General features: G+C 39.0%; 1 protein-coding gene across 1 annotated transcript in view; it reads left to right on the top strand.

The window, feature by feature from the left end:
- Positions 1 to 19888, top strand: part of LMBRD1 (LMBR1 domain containing 1) — a 45696-nt gene that overhangs the window by 13910 nt on the left and 11898 nt on the right. Inside the window, exons 6-12 of the mRNA XM_081186930.1 lie at positions 1682 to 1770; positions 2694 to 2767; positions 10351 to 10476; positions 12184 to 12336; positions 17759 to 17823; positions 19033 to 19135; positions 19729 to 19833. Coding sequence (XP_081043056.1) covers positions 1682 to 1770; positions 2694 to 2767; positions 10351 to 10476; positions 12184 to 12336; positions 17759 to 17823; positions 19033 to 19135; positions 19729 to 19833 — 715 coding nt within the window. The remainder of the gene's footprint in view (positions 1 to 1681; positions 1771 to 2693; positions 2768 to 10350; positions 10477 to 12183; positions 12337 to 17758; positions 17824 to 19032; positions 19136 to 19728; positions 19834 to 19888) is intronic.

Raw genomic sequence — 19888 nt, 5'->3', positions numbered from 1 at the left:
CCTTGCTCCTCCCCAAGTGGGAGGAATCTGTTCACACTGAACTTTTGAGATGTTTAAAGCACCTCCGAAGTGCAGCAGTAAGTTGGTGCTGCCTATTTCAAAGTTTAGCAGGTGGTCTGCAGTTTACCCACCTCATGCTTAATGTCATGGCATGGACAAGGTTCTGCCCCCCTCCTGAGCTTGGAGGCGAGATGGCTTTTCATGCTGTCATGGAAAAGGAAATGTACTCTCATCATAAAGAGAATGGTGAGCAGGGTTTTTCTTTTCTCTCTCCTCCATTTACTAATCTTAATGGTTTTTAATCATCACCCTTGACAGTAGGGATCTTAGAATAATTTGAGTCCTGCCTGGCTTTGGATATTAAGCTACCTCCAATGGTTTAAGTTCCTGTCTTGTTCTGAAGCTTGTTTTTTCCCCCCTGGTTCAGTTGACATGGAAAGTTTTGGTTAAGGGAAGACCTCCTGGTTTGTTTTCTTGCTTTTGCGACGAGGCTGCATGGTGGTCAAAAGGCTCATGTTTCGTTTTAATGAGCCAAGATCATGAGCATCCAATCAGTCAGTGTTTCAAGGGACTGCTACTGATGCTGCTGGTTATCACTGGATACAGTAATTCCTCTAGTGTGGTGTAGTGGTTAAGAGTGGTAGTCTCGTAATCTGGGGAACCGGGTTCGTGTCTCCGCTCCTCCACATGCAGCTGCTGGGTGACCTTGGGCCAGTCACACTTCTTTGAAGTCTCTCAGCCCCACTCACCTCACAGAGTGTTTGTTGTGGGGGAGGAAGGGAAAGGAGAATGTTAGCCGCTTTGAGACTCCTTAAAGGGAGTGAAAGGCCGGATATCAAATCCAAACTCCTCTTCTTCTTCTTCTCTAGTGCGCTAGGTATTCTCAAGAACTTCAGTAACAGTGCCCATTGTGCTGCATCAGCTACTTTTCCAATATTGTTAAAATAGTTAAACTCTCCTCATCCCTGTACCGCCACTTAGATTGAAGTGTGCTGGGACAAAGTTAGGCTCCCTCGCTAGCAGTAGCAGCTCATTATTGTAAAGTCTGTGGGTGTTGGTGGCGCAGCTGTTGTTTGTCAGCTAAAATGCTTGCTTTCAGTGCCACGCAGAAGTGTGCATCCTTCTTTGACATAAAATTCCCTCATTTTAGCTTTGCAGATTGTTCTCTGTATTTAATTTAGGAATGCCTTCAAAGCTTGGGAGGGGGGGTATTGGGCAGGGTTTGGTCTTCATAGTCTTTTTAAGTGTTTTTAGCTGATAGCCAATGTTCTCACTCACTGAAATTAGTGGGCACAAGTAACTTAAATTAATGATTTCAGAAAGTTTCCTCTTAGTAAGCCTTAGTTGAATATCTCTTTGTATTTGTCACAAACTGTAGCAAAGCTCAGTTTCAATAAATAGTTGATGTTCTGAAATGTTCACTCTCTCTGCATTTGACTGGCTTTCCAGAAACCTCTGCTTTGGTCACCAGATATTGTGAAGTCAATATAGAGTCAATATTTTCAAACCTTTTTTGTTAGGAACACCGAAATGTAGTGCAAAAGGCTGTAAAAATTTCCATGGTAACATGGATGAGCCCTGTCACCATCCTAGTATTGTAAGACCATTTGTAGTCTTGATGTAGTGTATTTTGCAAGGTAACTATCAGAGGATAACATTTTTATTTTTTCCTCCTTGTTAGAGCCTTTGTTCCATTGAATATTCCCAACCAAAAAAATACAACGGAATGGGAGAAAGTGAAACTTTTGTTTGAAGAGCTTGGAAGCAGCCGTAAGTTAGAGACCTAAGAAGTGAATAATTTTGTATATCCTTACTCCAAATAAGACAGTTTTCATTGGACTATTCCATTCATCTTTAAGAATCTTTTAAGTTATAGTGTTGCTCCCAGGAGTTACATGTTTGGAATGTTGTGAGTGTCCTGGGCACTATCCCCATTGGTCACTTTTTCACTGTGCCCACATGGACCACATTCATGACCCCAGAAAGGCTAGATGCAGGGAATACCAAATTTTAAGGCAAAAACCTGCAGCCAGAAACAACTGCTGACATTGATCTTCTAAACTCTTAACTTCATGACGGTGTACTCTTTGTTTTGCTTACTTAGGCTGTCATTCCATTGTGCTGGGCAATGGTAAAAGCATTTATATTGTAAGTCCTGTGTCTAGAATAACCTTGCAGCTGAATTTTTCTTTTTGATCTGTGCATATGTTTCTATATTTGTTTATGCTGTTTCCTCGGAATGTGGGTGGTGCTGTGGTGTAAACCACAGAGCCTTGGGCTTGCTGATCGGAAGGTCGGCCGCTCAAATCCCCGCGATGGGGTGAGCTCCTGTTGCTCAGTCCCAGCTCCTGCCAATCTACCAGTTGGAAAGCACGTCAAAGTGCAAGTAGATAAATAGGTACTGCTCCGGCGGGAAGGTAAACGGTGTTTCCGTGTGCTGCTCTGGTTTCGCCAGAAGCGGCTTAGTCATGCTGGCCACATGACCCGGAAAAACTGTCTGTGGACAAACGTCGGCTCCCTTGGCCAGTAAAATGAGATGAGTCCCGCAATCCCAGACTTGTTCGCAACTGAACTCAACTGTCAGGGGTCCTTTACCTTTAGAGATGACACACACAGTGGAAAAAAGGAAAACAAATGGAAACAAATGTTCCTTAATGTGAATTTCAGCAAAGCATTTCCCTTTTCTCTTACAGATGGTTTGGCGGCCCTATCCTTCTCTATAAGTTCTTTGACCCTTATTGGAATGGTGGCAGCTGTTACATATACAGTAAGTATTCATCTTTTTGTCTTGTGTTCATTTTGATGTTTGCTTCAGCTACAACAACTTGGAAGCTTTTCCACAGACCTTAATCTATACTGAAAGCCAATGCTTTCAGTTGTGTTGGAGTAACAAATGTGAATTGGAATAGTTAAGTTGTGGGTAAATGTTTTTGAGTTTAGGTCATGTCTCTAAGTGTGTGGTAAAACTCAATTGAATGCTATTATGCTTTAGCCTTTAAAAGAAAATTTCTAGACTCTGGAATCTTCCCCCTTCAATTAAATACTTTCCTTTTCAAAACTGTTTAAAACACTTTTCTTAACATTGTGCATAGTGGCAGCTTTTTACCATGAAGCTTGATTTAGTTGAGCATGATTGAGCTTTACCATTCCTGTTGGAAGTATTGATGAACCTAATCTTAATAAGAATTTTGTGGAGATTATAATCTGTTAAATAGTAAACTCTTGTTTTAGAGTTTTTAGATGACAAACGATAGATGATGATAGAAGAATGATCTAAATTCTTCTAAATATATATGTTCATGTGTGAATAAGTTTTGTTGCTTGCCTTAAAATGGTAGTAAACTATGGTTGCAGTTTCTCAAAAGTTAGTACCTTGGCAGAGAAAGGTTTTAAAATGAATTGTGCAGATGTGATGTCTTCCTGACTCAACACTATAGTCAGCAGAATTTTGATGCCATCCCTAAGTCAATGTGTCAGAGCTGAGGGTATGAAGTGGGATTACGGTTATAGATCTCTGTATTCTGAATATTGACCTTCTCAGCATCTTGGCCAAAGTCTTTACTGATTAAAAGCCTTCACTATAGCAAGCTCTGTTTCACAAAGTAATCTTTTAATACTTATATAAACAGTTTAGTCTAGTAACTGTTCCTTCATCAAGCAAAGAACAATTTAGAGAACTTTATACCAGTCTCATTGGCCAGCAGCACATGTCCTCTTTAAGCTGCATTATTAAAAACAAAAAACAATCGGTGAGTGGCAATTCCAGTTCTACCATACTCCCTGTCTGTGTGATGGAAATAAACATATGCTGCCTTACATTTGCAGCGCTTTTATGAGTTTTATGGAGAAAATGTGTGTAAGCACATGAATGCATACAAAATCCTGGCGTTTAAAAAGCATTTTTCATTTGATGTATTCACCAGCTGAAGAAGTAAGACCCCTGCAGTTGGATCCACCCACATGGTTGTTTAATAAATACACACACGGCACAAAAACTCCCCAGTGCCATGGGATTGCATTATTGAGAAGTGGCTTTTCTGTGTGGGAAGGGTGCCTTTGTGCTCACCTATCGGTGTGCTGTTTGTGTGTGTGTTCATTCAGTGGTTGTGGTAGGGCTTATGTATGCAAAGGTTTCACTTGCTTGTTTTTGAGCCTCATTTATGAACACAGATAATTTTTTTCTTGTGGTCTTCTTGCCATCAGAGTTAAGGTGTACATTGCTGGACTAGGAGGACCGTTGGTCTGATTTCGCAGGCCTTTTATGCTATTGTTCAAAACACTTTGTGAGTTGTGAGTGATCTTAAGGCACTATTTTGGTGTGTTGTTCATTGCAGTGTTTAACAGGATATATGTTAGTTTGATCTCTTTCACAGCCAAAATTGAATCTTACTCATATTTTGATTGAACGGTAGCAATATTTTCCTTATATTTGGGATACGGAAGGGTAGACACTCCACAAATCTGCCCTTAACTTGTACTCACGTTAACCACCTCTAAACATGGAGCCTCACCATAAATGATAAATAAGGGCTTGCTAGAAACCCCATTGGCTAATTAGGCCAACCAAAATGTCATGAAGTAGGGTGCAAGCTTGCAGTTACTCCAGAACTCTTCAACAGGCCAGATGGTTAATATAACAAGTGTCTTAAGAGTGTGGAAGGAGGGAGCAGATGCAGACATGGATGGCTTGACAACAAACAATCTTTGTTTTTCTTCTCTTTTTTAATACCTAGGCTGTTGGAGAACTCAAAAGCTTGTATATTTTGTGACATTTTGTTTGTCCTAATAAATCATACGGATTTTGCTTCTTTTTCTTCTTATGGGCTAGCATGGCTAGCTGTTACCCTTTGTTAGAAGCTGTATCACAAACCTTGCTTTCAATATGTTCTGCATTTAAATGATTTTAGATAACCTTGGGTATTAATAGTGAACCTCTCACCAGCTTTGTGCTGCTATTTGAAGTCAAGGTAAAACAGTATAGCTTTTGCTGTGATGAACGTGATTGATTCTTTCCCCTGCTTCTTTGTTCTTGAAGGGTACATGTAAGTGGCTTTAGTTTTTCCAAAACATTTAATAATGTTTGCATCTCTATGAAAATGTCACTGTAGGTAAGCACTCCAGTGCTGATTAAAAAGATGCAAAAATACAAAAGATACATTTGAATATGTAGGCTGCAACTTTTAAGTGACCTTTTCCATTATTACTAGTTCACAAAAACTTTGTGATAGCCAATACTTTACTTGCCTTAAATTATTCTATAAAATGTATCATTCATTTTGTAAATGTCAGCATAGTTTAAAATTATTAGAATATTAAATTGTATCATTGTCCTTTTGGGCAAACTAAGTTTGGGGAGGACATGTACATTCTGCATAGCTCTGGGAATGCCCTAATATCTAGTGGGGTTTCTTTCAATTGATATTTCTCCCTGAAATACAGAAATACAATAGGCAGGCATGGGCGTGTAATTGCACTGTAATTGAATGTTTTGTCTGCCAAGTATAGGATAATATTGCTAGTAAACTAGTATGACTTTCGTGATGCATATCTTCTACTTAAACTGAACTTGATCTTTGGACTCTTAACATATTCTGATTATATTATTTCTTCTGTATAGCAGTGTAAATTCAGGTAGAATCCCCTCCCATCCTTTCTAGTGCCTGATCTCTCAAGGAGCTGGTGGTACCATGTGAGGAAACAAGAGACTGTAGACTACAGCAAGATACATTATTTTACTACTATTGTCCTGTGCTCTAATCATACTGTGCACGTTCACAACTATGCTACCAAAACGTGCAATACATTTGCTTAGATTAATAATTATTTAATCAGGAAAAAGATAATACAAATAACTTCGGAAACTGACCATAGGCTTGTGGTCTAAATGAAAATACATTGTGGAGAGTGGGGGGGGGGTGGAGGGCACAGAGATCCAAGGAAAACAATGGAGAAGGATTTAGATTTTTGTTGTTGAGGGAATCTGACATGTATTGAGAAAATGTCCTTGGTTAAGATGTAGGGGATGTCAATGTGTATGAACACAGTGTGTTGTATCATGATCATGAACAGCTTTTAAGATAGGAAACCTTAAGGTAGACACAATAGATAACAGTCAAGGGAAGTCTGGATTCTGTTACTGAAGAGATTAAGAGACAAAAGGCAGCATTTTCTATTTAGAAACGCTCTTTACATATTCAAAAAATGGACACAGCTTGCATCAACTTCAATGTAACAGGGATTTTATTCACCATCTTTCTGTGCTACTTGTGTATTGTGTGCAGCTTCGCTAGAGGGCAGATGTGGGCAGTAAATATATTGCAGGGCAGGAATTGCATCTTGAAAGTATTTTGTGTTCAGTTTAGTGCTTTATATAGTCTAAAATTGCATGTTATGCATTCTAAAAAAACCTAACAAATAGTTTGTATTCATTTCAAAACACAACAGTTATTGCCAAGCAGTAATTGTACTTGAAGTTACAGGTTTAATTAACAAGTGGCACTTTCAGTGATTGCCACACATTTGGAAAATGGGCATTATTAGTAGCTGTTGGGACTTAATGGTTATGATATTTACTAGTACTGGAACAAAAAGCACAAGCATTGCACCTTTAATCAAAACTAAGCGGTGGTTGCCAGTATATTTTCTTGTGCTCTAAATCAGAGGTTTTCCATCTGAGATTGCAGCCCAGCTTCTGTGAGGAAGGGACCAAGCCAAGGAAAGGGCTGCTTCCATAGGTTGGCGTGTTTATTTTCAGCCAGTGCCTGAGTCTACCCTTCAGCTCCTTCTGCCCCCTCTTCATAGGGCAAAGCCTGGAATATGGACTGCCATAAAGAGCCTTATGCACATATATTCCTTAGTCCTTTTTTTATCTTAATAATGGATTTTTAATTGTTGTAAGCATCTTGGGCAGCCAGTTTTAGATGAAAGGCGGACTTTGAGAAAATCGGTAATGGTATTCAAGTTTTCCTGAAAAAGCAGGTTGTCCATCACTACCAATTTCTCATGCAAAGTTTTAAGGCCCTAGCTTAACTGATGATGGAGAAGATCAATAGTTTTGGCCAGATCCCTTTTGCAATATTCTGCTTGAAATTGGCATTTCACAAGCTATGGGAGTATGGCTTTGGAGAGCTGCTGTTCCGTGAATAAAGGCAGTTTTGTTGGATGCTGCTTGTATGAGAGTAAAGGAGTTACTTATATTTTGGCCTTAAACTCTGCCAATTCAATAGGCTTAGCTGGAGTCAAGGAGCAATACTGTTGTAAGATATGGATAGTAAAATGGAGCTCATATACAGCTGTGATACGCCATTTATCTCTTTTTGAATTTCCACAGCAGTGCAGTTGATCCTGGGTGAGTGGAAAGTTTATTTTCAAAAACGAAACTGAAAAGAGGGAGATGCAATTGGCTGATAAAATTTGAGTCAATTGAGAATTTGAGATAGTCCAAAGAAATGTTTCTTTGAGTGGGAAATGCCCCAGTGCCTTATTGTTATTTACTTACATAATTCGTATCAGGATTTATCACCATGATCTCAATAATGTGTGTACACATACATGCCATCTTTGCTTCTGGCATTTTTATAGCTTTTGCTTTCTGGATAAACAGCCTCCATTCCTCAGTTACCCTTGGAGGGTTGTACAGTTTATGGCTGTATATCTTTACTGTCCGATAAACAGTTCCAAGTTTTCCCCCTTCAGTATAATTTAGAAATGCTATTAACCCCCCTCCCAAACAGCAACCTACTTTCACACATTTTTGTCACTCTACTTTCGATTGATATTAATACCTGGTATCGTTAGGTTTCACCTCTTACAATATTCCACCACCAGCACCAAAATGGAAAATAATCTCTTGGGAATGATTCTACATCATGACATAGCATCCTGCCCTTGGGGCCACTCTGCAGCAAATGGGAACACCACCAGGCTGCTCTGGGAGTTGAAGAAGCAAAGCCTTTTCTCTTGTCTAAAGAGGAAAAGCAACCTGTTGCCACCTCATCTTAAATAATATTGAGCCCCATACAGTGGTACCTCGGGTTACATACGCTTCAGGTTACATATGCTTCAGGTTACAGACTCTGCTAACCCAGAAATAGTACCTCAGATTAAGAATTTTGCTTCAGGCTGAGAACAGAAATTGTGCTCCGGCGCCGTGGCGGCAGCGGGAGACCCCATTAGCTAAAGTGGTGCTTCAGGTTAAGAACAGTTTCAGGTTAAGAAAGGATCTCCGGAACCAATTAAGTACTTAACCCGAGGTACCACTGTACTCGTGACCAAATGCTAACAGATTTTGAATAACCCTTGAGATTATTGATTCAGGTAGGTAGCCATGTTGGTCTGACACAGTCAAAATATATTTAAAAATTGCCTAGTAGCACCTTAGAGACCAACTAAGTTTGTTCTTGGTATAAGCTTTCATGTGCATGCATACTTCTTCAGATACTTGAGATTATTATAAGCTTCATAGTCTGTTTTTACTCATCCTTTCTGTATTATATTTTTTTAATGCTTGGGAATATACTGTATTTTCAAATATATGGTTATTCTCTTTTTTAAAGACCAATATAAGTTAGCTTCTCCCCTCCCCATATACTGTCATGTCACTCACCTTGAACAAAACACCTGCGCTTCAATTTAATTCTTCCACCCCTTCCTGTCATAACTGGAATTGCTTTATAGGTTACTGTCTTTTGGGGGGTGGGGGTGGGAAGGGTATATTAAACATTTTCTTTCCATTTCACAGACTTTATTTTATGTGCTTTCTAAATTACTAGGTATTCCTTTGCTCCAGTTCTTAAATTCTTCTTTAGAGGAAGATTAAGAGCAAGGCTTTATCTGTGGTGGAACACATTCCCTACAAATAGTTACATAGGTGCTAGGCAACTGAGCTCTGTATGCCAGCTCAAAATTTATTTGCCCAGGCTTTTAGTGAATAATGCTGTGGTTTCTGTTTTATCTGGGGTGTGAACTAATTGTTTTTACAGTTTTTATTTTTTAACGACGTCTTAATGATGTTGCTTTTGCTGAAAAGTGGCATGTAGATAGGAATTAACGGTGGGTTACAAATAACTAGTTTTTAAAATATAGGCATTACTTTCTATTTTCTCGGGGGGCAACAGAGAGGCTCCCTCTAAAGATAAGAAATGTTGGTGGCAGCACTATCTCACGATTACTGACCATTGGGAAACTCACCATCCAACTTTAGTTTGAAAACCCCCAAAACCTAACTATTATGGAAGAACTAACAAACCATTTGAGGACATCAAGAAACCACAAAGCCGCAGACTCCTTTCATAAAACTTGGCAAGACTCTTTCCTTTATTGATAAGGATTATGTAGATGCACAAGTGCCAAAATAGCATGTCCGCTTCTGGAATATATACTTATTTTATGAGGTGTTCATGGAGATACTAGCCATTTATAAACTAACAAATGAGAACAAACCACTAGCAGTGTAGAGTGATAAGACCTTTATTCTCTTCTGCTCATTACCTCAACTGCCTGCCTGTACCCCACAACAGACCCATTTACCTATCTACTTCTTTGCTCTCATAAGCAGAAGGTTGTACTGAATTTTTATGTTGCTGACTACTGAATTTTTATGTTGCCGATTTTATTGTTCGTGTTATTGTTATATATAGTAAAAAAAATATGAAAACGATCAAACCATTCCACAAGGAATTTCTATTCTCTCATTCCTGTCTTTCATTTCTCCTTCCTCGTTTCCTACAACTTTTAAAAAAAGAATTGTTGCTCTAGAAACTTGTATACTTTATCTATGTTTGTCAAACTGCCAGTTTTTTATTTTCTCCCCTTTCCTTAGATGTACAGAGTCCTCATTTTTATTGCTTTGTATAATTTTGCAGTCTCCTGTTTTTTTGTTTATAAGATTTTCCATTTTTCTTATGGACTACTGCCAGTCTTGTAGTGTATCCCTTTGCAGCTTTATTGCTTGCCAAGTTCCTCAGCCTCTAAAATTGGACTACAGCTGAGCATGTAACCTTCCTTTCTCAAAATTTACAGCACGTCTGAATAAGTAGCTACAGTTTTTCATACCAGCTATAGTCAATTGTCTTCCAAATGCTAAGTTTCTCCTCCATCCTCCATTGATCTCTAAGATGATTGAGGTAGAGATTGTTGCAGTTAAGAGGTATATAATTTGTTTGACTAACTAAGCACCCACTAGTAGTCCAATACCATATTCATTATATCGTGCTGAGATTGGTCTGATGGGCAGAATATGAATAAAACAACTGCTTTCTGTGTTGGTTCTAGGATACTGATCAAAGTTTTGTCTCAAGGTGATCACTTACAATTGAGAATTAAAATCATCTTTGCATTTCCTCCCCCCAGGCTTATGGCATGTCCGCTTTGCCTCTGAACCTGATAAAGGGAACAAGAAATGCTAGTTATGAACGCTTGGAAAACACTGAAGATATTGAAGAGGTTGAGCAAAGTATACAAAGGATTAAATCAAAGGTTTGGTTGGGTTTCTGTCTTAAAATATTAATTTTTAACAGCTTTAGCTCTCTGGCCAAACAGGCTCTCTTAATTTTCATCCATTTATTAGGTGTTGTACTGCTGTGACTTGACCTGTATTTTCTCTTATATGTATCTTATCTTTTGCTTTCTGTACCCTGCTCTGATATTTAACAATGTGAGCAGTTTAAAATCTTTAGAAATACATGTTTAGATTGGGTAGAGGGCAGAGCTGGCTCAAGACATTTTGGCACCTGAGGCAAAGCACAAAATGGTGCCCCTTCCTTCCCCTCCCCACCAGAGAAGGAGGAGTGAGTGAAGGTCTACATCAGGAACAAGGAGGGAATAAATATATCCATTGGGATCTGATGCCCCTGTGCATCCTGCCGCCCGAGGCGGTCGCCTCACCTTACCTCATGCAACATGAGGCTGCATTTTAGGCTGTATTTTAATTGTTTGGTGGTGGTGGTTTTTCTTCTATTATGTTTTATTGTAATTCATATTTGGTGTTAGCCGCCCTGAGCCTGGCCCTTCCTGGGGAGGGTGGGTATAAATGTTTATTATTATTATTATTATTAGTAGTAGTAGTAGTAGTATTAGTATTAGTATTAGTATTAGTATTATTATCAATAATTTTAAAAAGTACATACTGTAATGTATGTCTAGTGAGATTGAAATAACCAAAATGAATCTTCACAGTTGTATATAACGCTATTATCTCTCCTCTCCTGCTATATACTGTTCTTTTGATTTAACTGTGGCAGTGGTATTATAAGTTCCAATAATTTTCACACTTCTAAAAATATGAGTACTAAGCACACACACTTTTCAGTGAGGCACTTGCAGAGAGGACATTTTTGAGACTTTATAATTGGATTGATACTCTTAGATCAGAAAAATATCTCTCCACATATGCTTACTAGAATAAGTGATTTATTGAATAGAATAGTGCTTTTCTGGTTGTTGTTGTTTTTAAAGTGGTGCTGGTACTTATATTATGATAAATGGTAAAATACCTCTTCCACTCCGCCACTTCCTGCACCCTCTCCCACGTTTTTATTGAATTTGTGATCATTTTTTATTAGAAGGTTGATGATAATAAATCAAGAATACATAAAAAGGTGTTTATTGAGTGTCACATAACTAAAAATTAGGCTAAATTGCTGCTGTGGGGGCATGGCATAGCACAAAATGGTGACCATGGGGATGTGGCATAGTACAAAATTAGAGTACAGCCATTGCTGCCCCCCCCAACTTATGCTTGCCATGCGGAGTCAGCCAAGTACTGATTCTGATTGTGGAGACCACACAATATTGATTTTTCCCACATGCAAAACAATGCTATTGTCTGATTACAGAGAGCATTTCCTGGTAACAGGAAAAATAATTCAATATGGCCACAGTACACTTACCTTTCGTACACACATACACACTCTTTTGCGTTCCTTCTCCCACCATTTTTTTAAAAGCAAGCCCCAGCATGGGCAAAGAAGGCTTGGCTGACGGGAATAGCAGGGGGAAGCAAAGCTTCTGGTATTATACACTGGACAGAAAAAACCCCACTGAGTGGAACCCTTTTTAAATGGCATAGCTGCTAAAATGAGATACTGGATATCTTTGAATTAAGAACCCAAACAACCATGGAAAAATACAAACTCAAACTTCAAGATTTACATCTTTTGTTCTCACCCTTACACCCCCCGTTAGTGCAAAGATGGCCGGCCTCTACCAACTCGGGATAGGCGGACACTGCAACAGCTTGAGGACAAGCTAAGAGCCCTTCGAAGGAGAGGGAGGCGTCTGGAATATATTGAGAAGAGCTGCTGGACAAGATTCTGTGGAGCCATGAGGCCACTAAAAGTAAATTTAGCACATAATTTTTTTTTAATGTATACCTGTATTATGTAAAGCCACTAACTGGTTAGAGCACAAATTTAAAGCCCTTTTTTGACAATGCATGCCAGTAATGGGTGGTCCCAGACCCTGAGGTAGGTAGATCATTCCTTTTTCTCTCTCCCCTTCTCTCCCCCCCCCCCTGCTTTTTCCACTCCTTGCCACCAACATGAGATTTGGACTGAGGGCCCCATGAAAGCTCTAAGGCTATAGGTTGTCCACCCCGGGTTAGAGGCAGGGGGTTACACATAGCTGCCACAGTATAAAATAATGATTTTTTTTTAAAGGTATTTTTTTCTATCTGGCTAAAAATATTTACCACGATGACAAGAAGTGGTCAGTTAGTTTCATGTGCTCAAGGTCGTCCCCCCAAGCTGAACAGCAAGGAAAAAACAAGAGTAATTGCAGTACAGTGGTACCTTGGTTTTCGAAAATCTCTGTTGATGAATATTTCGGTTTTCGAACGCCGGAAACCTGGTAGTAAATTCTTCAGTTTTCGAATGCGCCTCGGAAGTTGAACATGCCATGCGGCTTCCATATTGATTTTTCCGTTTTGAGACTCCCGTATTGAGTTTTTGGTTCTTGAACGTTTCGGAACAATCTTCCGGAACGGATTCAGTTCAAAAACTGAGGTACCACTGTAACAGTTTGCTCACCCTGATAGCCCATTTGTGATACAGCTTTCAAAATCTGCTGAATCTGTGGGTAAATGCGGCCTGCTCACCTTGGGCTCACTTAAAGCAGCTCTTTGCATCTGAGACGTTTTATGCATGTTTTCACACTATCCATTTTTCACACTATCCATCTTTAGAACAAATCAAACAAACAAAAATCAATACTTTTACTTTCCCAGGTTGTTGGTAAGCAGGATAAGACTAGAACACTCTAGATCAAAGATTCTTGGGTGGATTATACTAATTAAAGTTCAAATAAGTCTTTAAGAATGACAGAAATGGTCTGTTATGATAGAAAATGGTGCTTATGTTGCCAAGATGTAGGGGGAAATAGGCAGTGATGTTACTTGGATGGACTTCCGTTTTAACACTAGGTTGGAACAAAGAATCAACTTAGTAAACAATAAATAAATACTTGCAATATTTTGTAACATTAACAGCAATGCGTCTTTGTCAAATGTTTGCACAACATACTGTTTAGAAATCAGTCTGGTCAGGTCTCTTGTGAACCTGCCAATTCATTATATGCACAGTTTTCAACTATTTCTGCCTTTTTATAGTTAAAAGAATACAAGCAATCCTTGTTTTGTGCAGGGGTTACATTCCAAACCCCCACAGACGTCGGCTGAGTGCTCGTAAGCCCACCCTGCCCATTTTCATGATGTCTTTAGGACATCGGGGGGCTACTTTTGGGTTAGGTGACGTGTGTGTGATCACGCGTCATTTCGACATTCCTGAATCACTTGCTGCCTGTATTATGATTCAAAAGTAAAAGCAAGATGTGGAAGATAGGCAAATTTATACTATATAAGCACTAGATAATTGTGACATCATTTCTTTTTTAAAAAAGTTGATTTTTTAAAAAGTTCTGTTGATTTACTTGGAAATGAGGTTCCTTTGAAATATGCTTAGGACTGTAGCTACTGACAGTTTTGCAGTGCCACAGGGTCACAATCTATTTAGCAACTATATAAACTAAGTTGGAAGCAGGAGCAAGATTTATGGTTGAAGTTACTGATAAAATTGGACAAATAGTGGATCAAATTAAGATGGGTAGACAGGTGGAGAAATGTGTGAACAGACTTGTAGGATGAACAAATAAGCAACAAATTGAATTTAGAGTTAGAAAAGCATCAGGGCACGAATGTGGAGAAATGAAGGTATGTAGCAGAAGTAGAAGCAAAAGCCTGAAGACACTGGGGATTTTAAACTTATATAAACAGGATTACACCTGAATACTGTTGAAAGTACTTCTGGTTTTCAATATGCATGCTTTCTACCAGAGATCCTTTCAGCATATCTGGGTTGAATTGTCACCAGAAAAATATTCTTTCATCTTAAAAATACCCTCTTCATATCTAAAGACACAAAAGTTACATGCAAATCAATCAGAAAATGACCTTGCAATATCCTGATTGTTTAAAATACTGAAGATGAATAGGAACTGCATAGTATTTCCAGTTTTATAGGAGTACACACTTGTCATGTGTTTAGTCTGGAGGTCAGACCTAATAAATTATTCTAATCGTCATCATCATCATCATCCTACCGTTCACTCTTAGGTCCTAGGGCAAGTTACAACAATTAAAGCACAACATTAAAAAGAGTGAATCCTAATAATATACATTTCAAATGTCAAAAGCCAGGGTTAAGGGATGCATCTTCAGCATTCCCTAGAGCTCTTTTCATATAACGTGTTCTGGATATCTAGTATATATACACAACACAGTAGTAGCTTCTTACAAGTTAGCATACACTTAATATCCTTCAAGGACCTTTTCCAGCACGAAAGCTTTTACCACAAACACATAATAGCATATTGGCAATTAGGTAGAATACAGGCTAATTATGTTTGGTTTTGCACCAAAAGTTTAGTGCTGTAGAAAAGCCTGGTCTGTTAACTTTCTATGCTGTTTCCTTGTCGTGTAGAACTTCATAGTTCTCTTTGGCATGCCAACTACCAGCCAGATGGGCGGGGTATAAATAATAAAATTATTATTATTACATTTGGTATTTGCTGTTGCAATTATGCAGAAGCTGATCAAATGCAAACTTGAGCTTTAATCCACTGTTGTAATAGTAGTTTGGGTTTTTTGAGCAATGGGCGGTGTCTGTGTGTGCTTACTGGTTCCATGTGACTCTCAGTTTGTGGTAGCCATGTGTAGAGAAAGTGCACATAGTAGGGGCTTGTAAATTTTCATGGCATCTGTTAGCCTTTTCTGTTAAATGCCACATCCCCTTTTGTAATTTATTGCAATAAAATTGTGTATCTGTTTGCATTTAGCTATTGGGAGCCACTTCACTCAAGGCTATCTTCCTGCAGGAAAAATAGAGGGTAGATGATAATTTGGGACACATACAATTTACATTTATGTAGGAAAGTTTTACAGTGGTGCCCCGCAAGACGAATGCCTCGCAAGACGGAAAACTCGCTAGACGAAAGAGTTTTCCGTTTTGGAGGTGCTTCGCAAAACGAATTTCCTATGGGCTTGTTTCGCAAGACGACAATGTCTTGCGAGTTCCTGCTTTTTCCCCCCCTCCCCCCTTTTTCTAAGCTGCTAAGCCGCTTATCATCTGATCCGATCAGCAGATAAGCCGCTAAAAGCCGCTAATAGCGCTAATCCACTAATCCTTCAATGGGCTTGCTTCGCAAGACGAAAAAACCGCTAGACGAAGAGAATCACAGAACGGATTCTTTTCGTCTTGCGAGGCACCACTGTACAAAGTGACTTCCGGTTATCGTCGATACTGCCTATGCTGTTTTCCTTTTAATTGCATGATCTAAAATTGAACCAGCACACTGCTTGGAATGCACCATGATCTTAGTTAACATTCATTTTTTCACCAATAGGTAGCAAGTAAAAGCTAGTACAAATTGGGGGAAATGACATTTATTACTATGCTGCTGTAGTTCACGTAACACAAAATGCACTCGCCCCAGAATATTCCTACAATAAGCAAACACTTTGTCTTGGAGAGTGGCGGTCATTCTCTAGAGTTATAGATATTTGATCTGTGTGATTTCTCCCCCTCCCCCCATTTCAAAACAGATACTGTGACTTTTCGTTTGTGAACAGTTGAGAATAGCAGTGAACATATGGAGTTCTGCATTTGGTATTTGCAGCTCATTAAGAGCTTCCACTGAAAATTTATCTTGAAAAAAGGTCTTACATTGTGCTCTCAATCTTTAAATGAATATATTTATCTTGTGGCTTCAATTGCTCAGAGAATATTGCTTTGGAAAAAACCACAAAAAACGAGATTGCCAAGAAGCCAGGCAACACTTTTCAGTCTTTATTACATGCCATTATTTTACTGTGTAAGTGTGTAGGTTTGACTTCTTGTTGCTTTCCCACTCTTTCTATGTAGTTTCAGAAAAACACTTCTCTTAAGCAGATCTCCTCAGTGTAAAATTTCTTAAATTCAGTGGCCAGCTGAATTTCAATGTGTGTGAACCTTTAGATATACAGAAGGGATATTTTAGCTACACTGCATCATTTTGATTTTTGCTTAAATTTTTGTCACTTTCACACACTTGTAGTGGTGGGGGTAATTTTCTAAAATCTTCTTGCTCATTCTGCATGGTACTGTGGGGTCTGCCATTGTGGAGACCGTAGAACAGCTTAGCAAGTTCTTGAAAGCTGCTTGCGCAAGGGCTACATGTCTGCTGTAGTAGTAGTAGTAGTAGTAGTAGTAGTAGTAGTAGTAATAATAATAATAATAATAATAATAATAATTTATTATTTGTACCCTGCCCATTTGGCTGGGTTTCCCCAGCCACTCTAATGTGCTACAATTTAATGAGATGCATGTAAGAAATTGTATTGGGGGTGCTTTCCTCATTGCAGTGGGGTTTTTTTTTAAGTATTCATCATTTTATAACATTTATTTTTAAATATCATTTTTGGATTGCCCTCTCTGATGGTACTTGAAAATGAACCCATACAGTACAAGCCATAGGTGCCATTGAGAAAACAAGATTCAGTGACAGCGTAGAATTCACAAAGCATGAACAACTTAGGTCCAAGGTACCTTAGAGACCACCTAAACCCTTATATCCCAGCTCCAGATCGTCTGCAGCAGTGTCGTTGTTGGGGTTGTTCCCCAAGTTGGTGGTGCTCATTTGACATCAACATGAAATAGAGGATTTAGTGTCCCCATTCCAGCTCTGTAGAATGCTCTGCCAGGAGAAATTCATCAGGCTCCTTCAATTTCACCCTTTAAACTTCTGCTGAAAACTATTCTGTTCTTCCAGGCTTATGCAGGCAATTCAGAATACATCTTTCCATAATACATAGTTGATTGTGTCAGATTTTAAATTTTGTATGTGTTTTTATTATATGTGTACATAACTGTCAAGCAGTTTGCTATTTTTTATGCTATAGTGCAGGGATGTCCAACATGTCAATTGCGATCTACTAGTCAATCCCTGCAAGGTTTGGGTAGATCGCGGTCGATCGCTAGCCCCCTTCTGGCCCTGCCCCCTCTCCCTGCGCTGGCTTCTGGCCAGCGATTGCAAAGTTAGTGGCTGCTTCTGTTCCACCCTCCCTCAGAAGAGAAAAAAGCTCAACAACTTTGACCCGAACCCCTAGAAAACGGGGGTAGATCACTGCCAGATTTTAATTTCGAAACTAGATCGCAGTCTCTCCGTAGTTGGCCACCCCTGCTATAGTGATATATACTTGTTTTTACTAAATAAATAATTTGTCTTTTAGATTGTCTGGGGAGTATTTTTTATCCTGGTGGCCCTGCTGTTTGTTATTTCACTCTTCTTGTCCAAGTAGGTTTACAGTGTGTTTTCTACATTTAAAAATGAGGCTGTGTGAAATTATATTACTTGCAAAGTGGAATTCACGCTAACCTTTCATGTGAATATGTTTCTTGTTTACCACCCCAAAATTGAGAGTGGGTATGAATCCAGTGGTTTAAATCCAGAAGTGAACACAGTTTATTAAATATTACATCTCTCTTTCAAATTTTCCCTTATTGCAATGTGTTTCGCTCAAAGCAAGCACTTGCTGCATTGCGTCTTTTAGTTCTTGATGATCATCATATACGCTGAGGTAAAATATTGTGCAAAACTTGCTCGAACTGATCTTGAAAAACTAAAAGAAAAGAAGAATGCCTGTATACACTCTTAACTGAATAAAGATTTCTAGGGAACCATTCCTGATTTGCTTGCAATATAGAGATATTCAGGTAGTGAATATGTATAGGTAGGCAGCTGTTACCTATGAAAAGGTGACCTAGAATTTGCAGCAAATTCAGTTTTTAAAACAGATGTCAGTGGCATAATGTGCATAATTCTGCCTTGTCAAAAAATATATGGGCTGCTAGTCAAAGTGTGTGGGCTGGAATGGTTAATATGCTGCGACTAGATTTGAGCCTATGAAGAGAAGTCAGGGGGGCTATGAAATGGAAAAAAAACTATTGTCTAAACTCAATCCTAGTTTATGGGTTCCTCAAAACATATTTTCCCCTGTGATTCTCCACACTAATAAGGAATTGAGGTCTTGGGGCGGTGGTTGAAAGAATGGAAAGGGTCCTGGCAAAATGGCCAGAATTATTTTCAAAGCAATGTTTGTCCGTGGAGGCAGCCTTCAGTTATGTGCACATTAGCTAGAACTTCTTTACTTTGAATCTTCACCCCAATACAACTCAAGAGATGAAACAGTATTATTTCAGGTTGGTCTGGTAATATGAGTAAGTGTTGCAGAATGAGTTATGACACTAAAGTTCGGACAAAGTACAGCTCCCTGTTGGCATGCGTTTAGCATGCCCTCGACCACTAGCATACACACCCTTTGCAGTGAGTGGGGTGGGAACAAGGGCAGAATGGGTTGGGGTGGGCTTATACGGTCCACCGACATGTGCGGTGCCTCAGAATACAACCCCCTGGAAGCAAGGAGTTTCCTGTACTCTGTATGTAGGGCTGGTGTTTTCAAAAATCAAGAAATAATCTCTTTTTTTTTTTTTGAAATTGCAACAGTTTGGATAAAGCACTGCACTCAGCTGGCATCAACACTGGATTTATAATCCTGGGAACAAATTTGACCAATCCATTGAATATGCTGTTACCCGTTCTACAAACTGTGAGTAAAAGATAATGGAAGCTTGTAACGCCAATGGTAACTCTTCAGTGAATTCTCCAGTGAAACAAGGTTATTGTTTAAACAGAGGCAAATACGTTCCTACAGGCCATGATTAATTTTGGCATTACATGTGAATTGGACCTTTGGGGTTTTGGCATGGGTATATTACTGGAATTGCCACTGGGCACATTTTGAATTTTGCGAGACTGCTGAGGATGCCAGTGAGAAAATGGCTGCCACAGAGAGGCATAACTCAAGATTAGAGGCGGATACCTCCACCAGCAACAGTGAACATTCCTCTGTACCATAATAATGCTCATTTCACATAAATTACTTTGAAGGTGCCTGCACATTTACTTCATAACTTTGCTCCCAGGATGATTAGACTTTTTTTTTTGTATAATGAAAGCACAGTGTCTCAGGTACCAGTGAAAGTCTTTACCCCTGGTGTATTAGATGTAATCTTGGGGCAAAATTCAGTTAACCCTGGTATGCCCCCCCCCCCAATCTGTCATTTTATTATGGCAGGGGTTGTGTTTTAAACTGGAAGAGTTTCATGAAATTTAAACTCTTATTTATTTTTTGTCTTCTAGGTCTTCCCCCTTGATTATATCCTCATCACTACTATCATCATGTACTTTATATTCACCTCAATGGCAGGAATTCGAAACATGGGAATATGGTTCTTCTGGATAAGGGTAAATATATAGAGATTTATTTATTACAGTTGTACAGTGGTGCCTTACAAGACGA

This window comes from Podarcis bocagei, assembly GCF_964188305.1.
Source record: "Podarcis bocagei genome assembly, chromosome: 3".
Lineage (NCBI taxonomy): Eukaryota > Metazoa > Chordata > Lepidosauria > Squamata > Lacertidae > Podarcis > Podarcis bocagei.
Note: the sequence above shows the minus strand (reverse complement) of the source record. Positions and strands in the feature narration are given on the sequence as shown.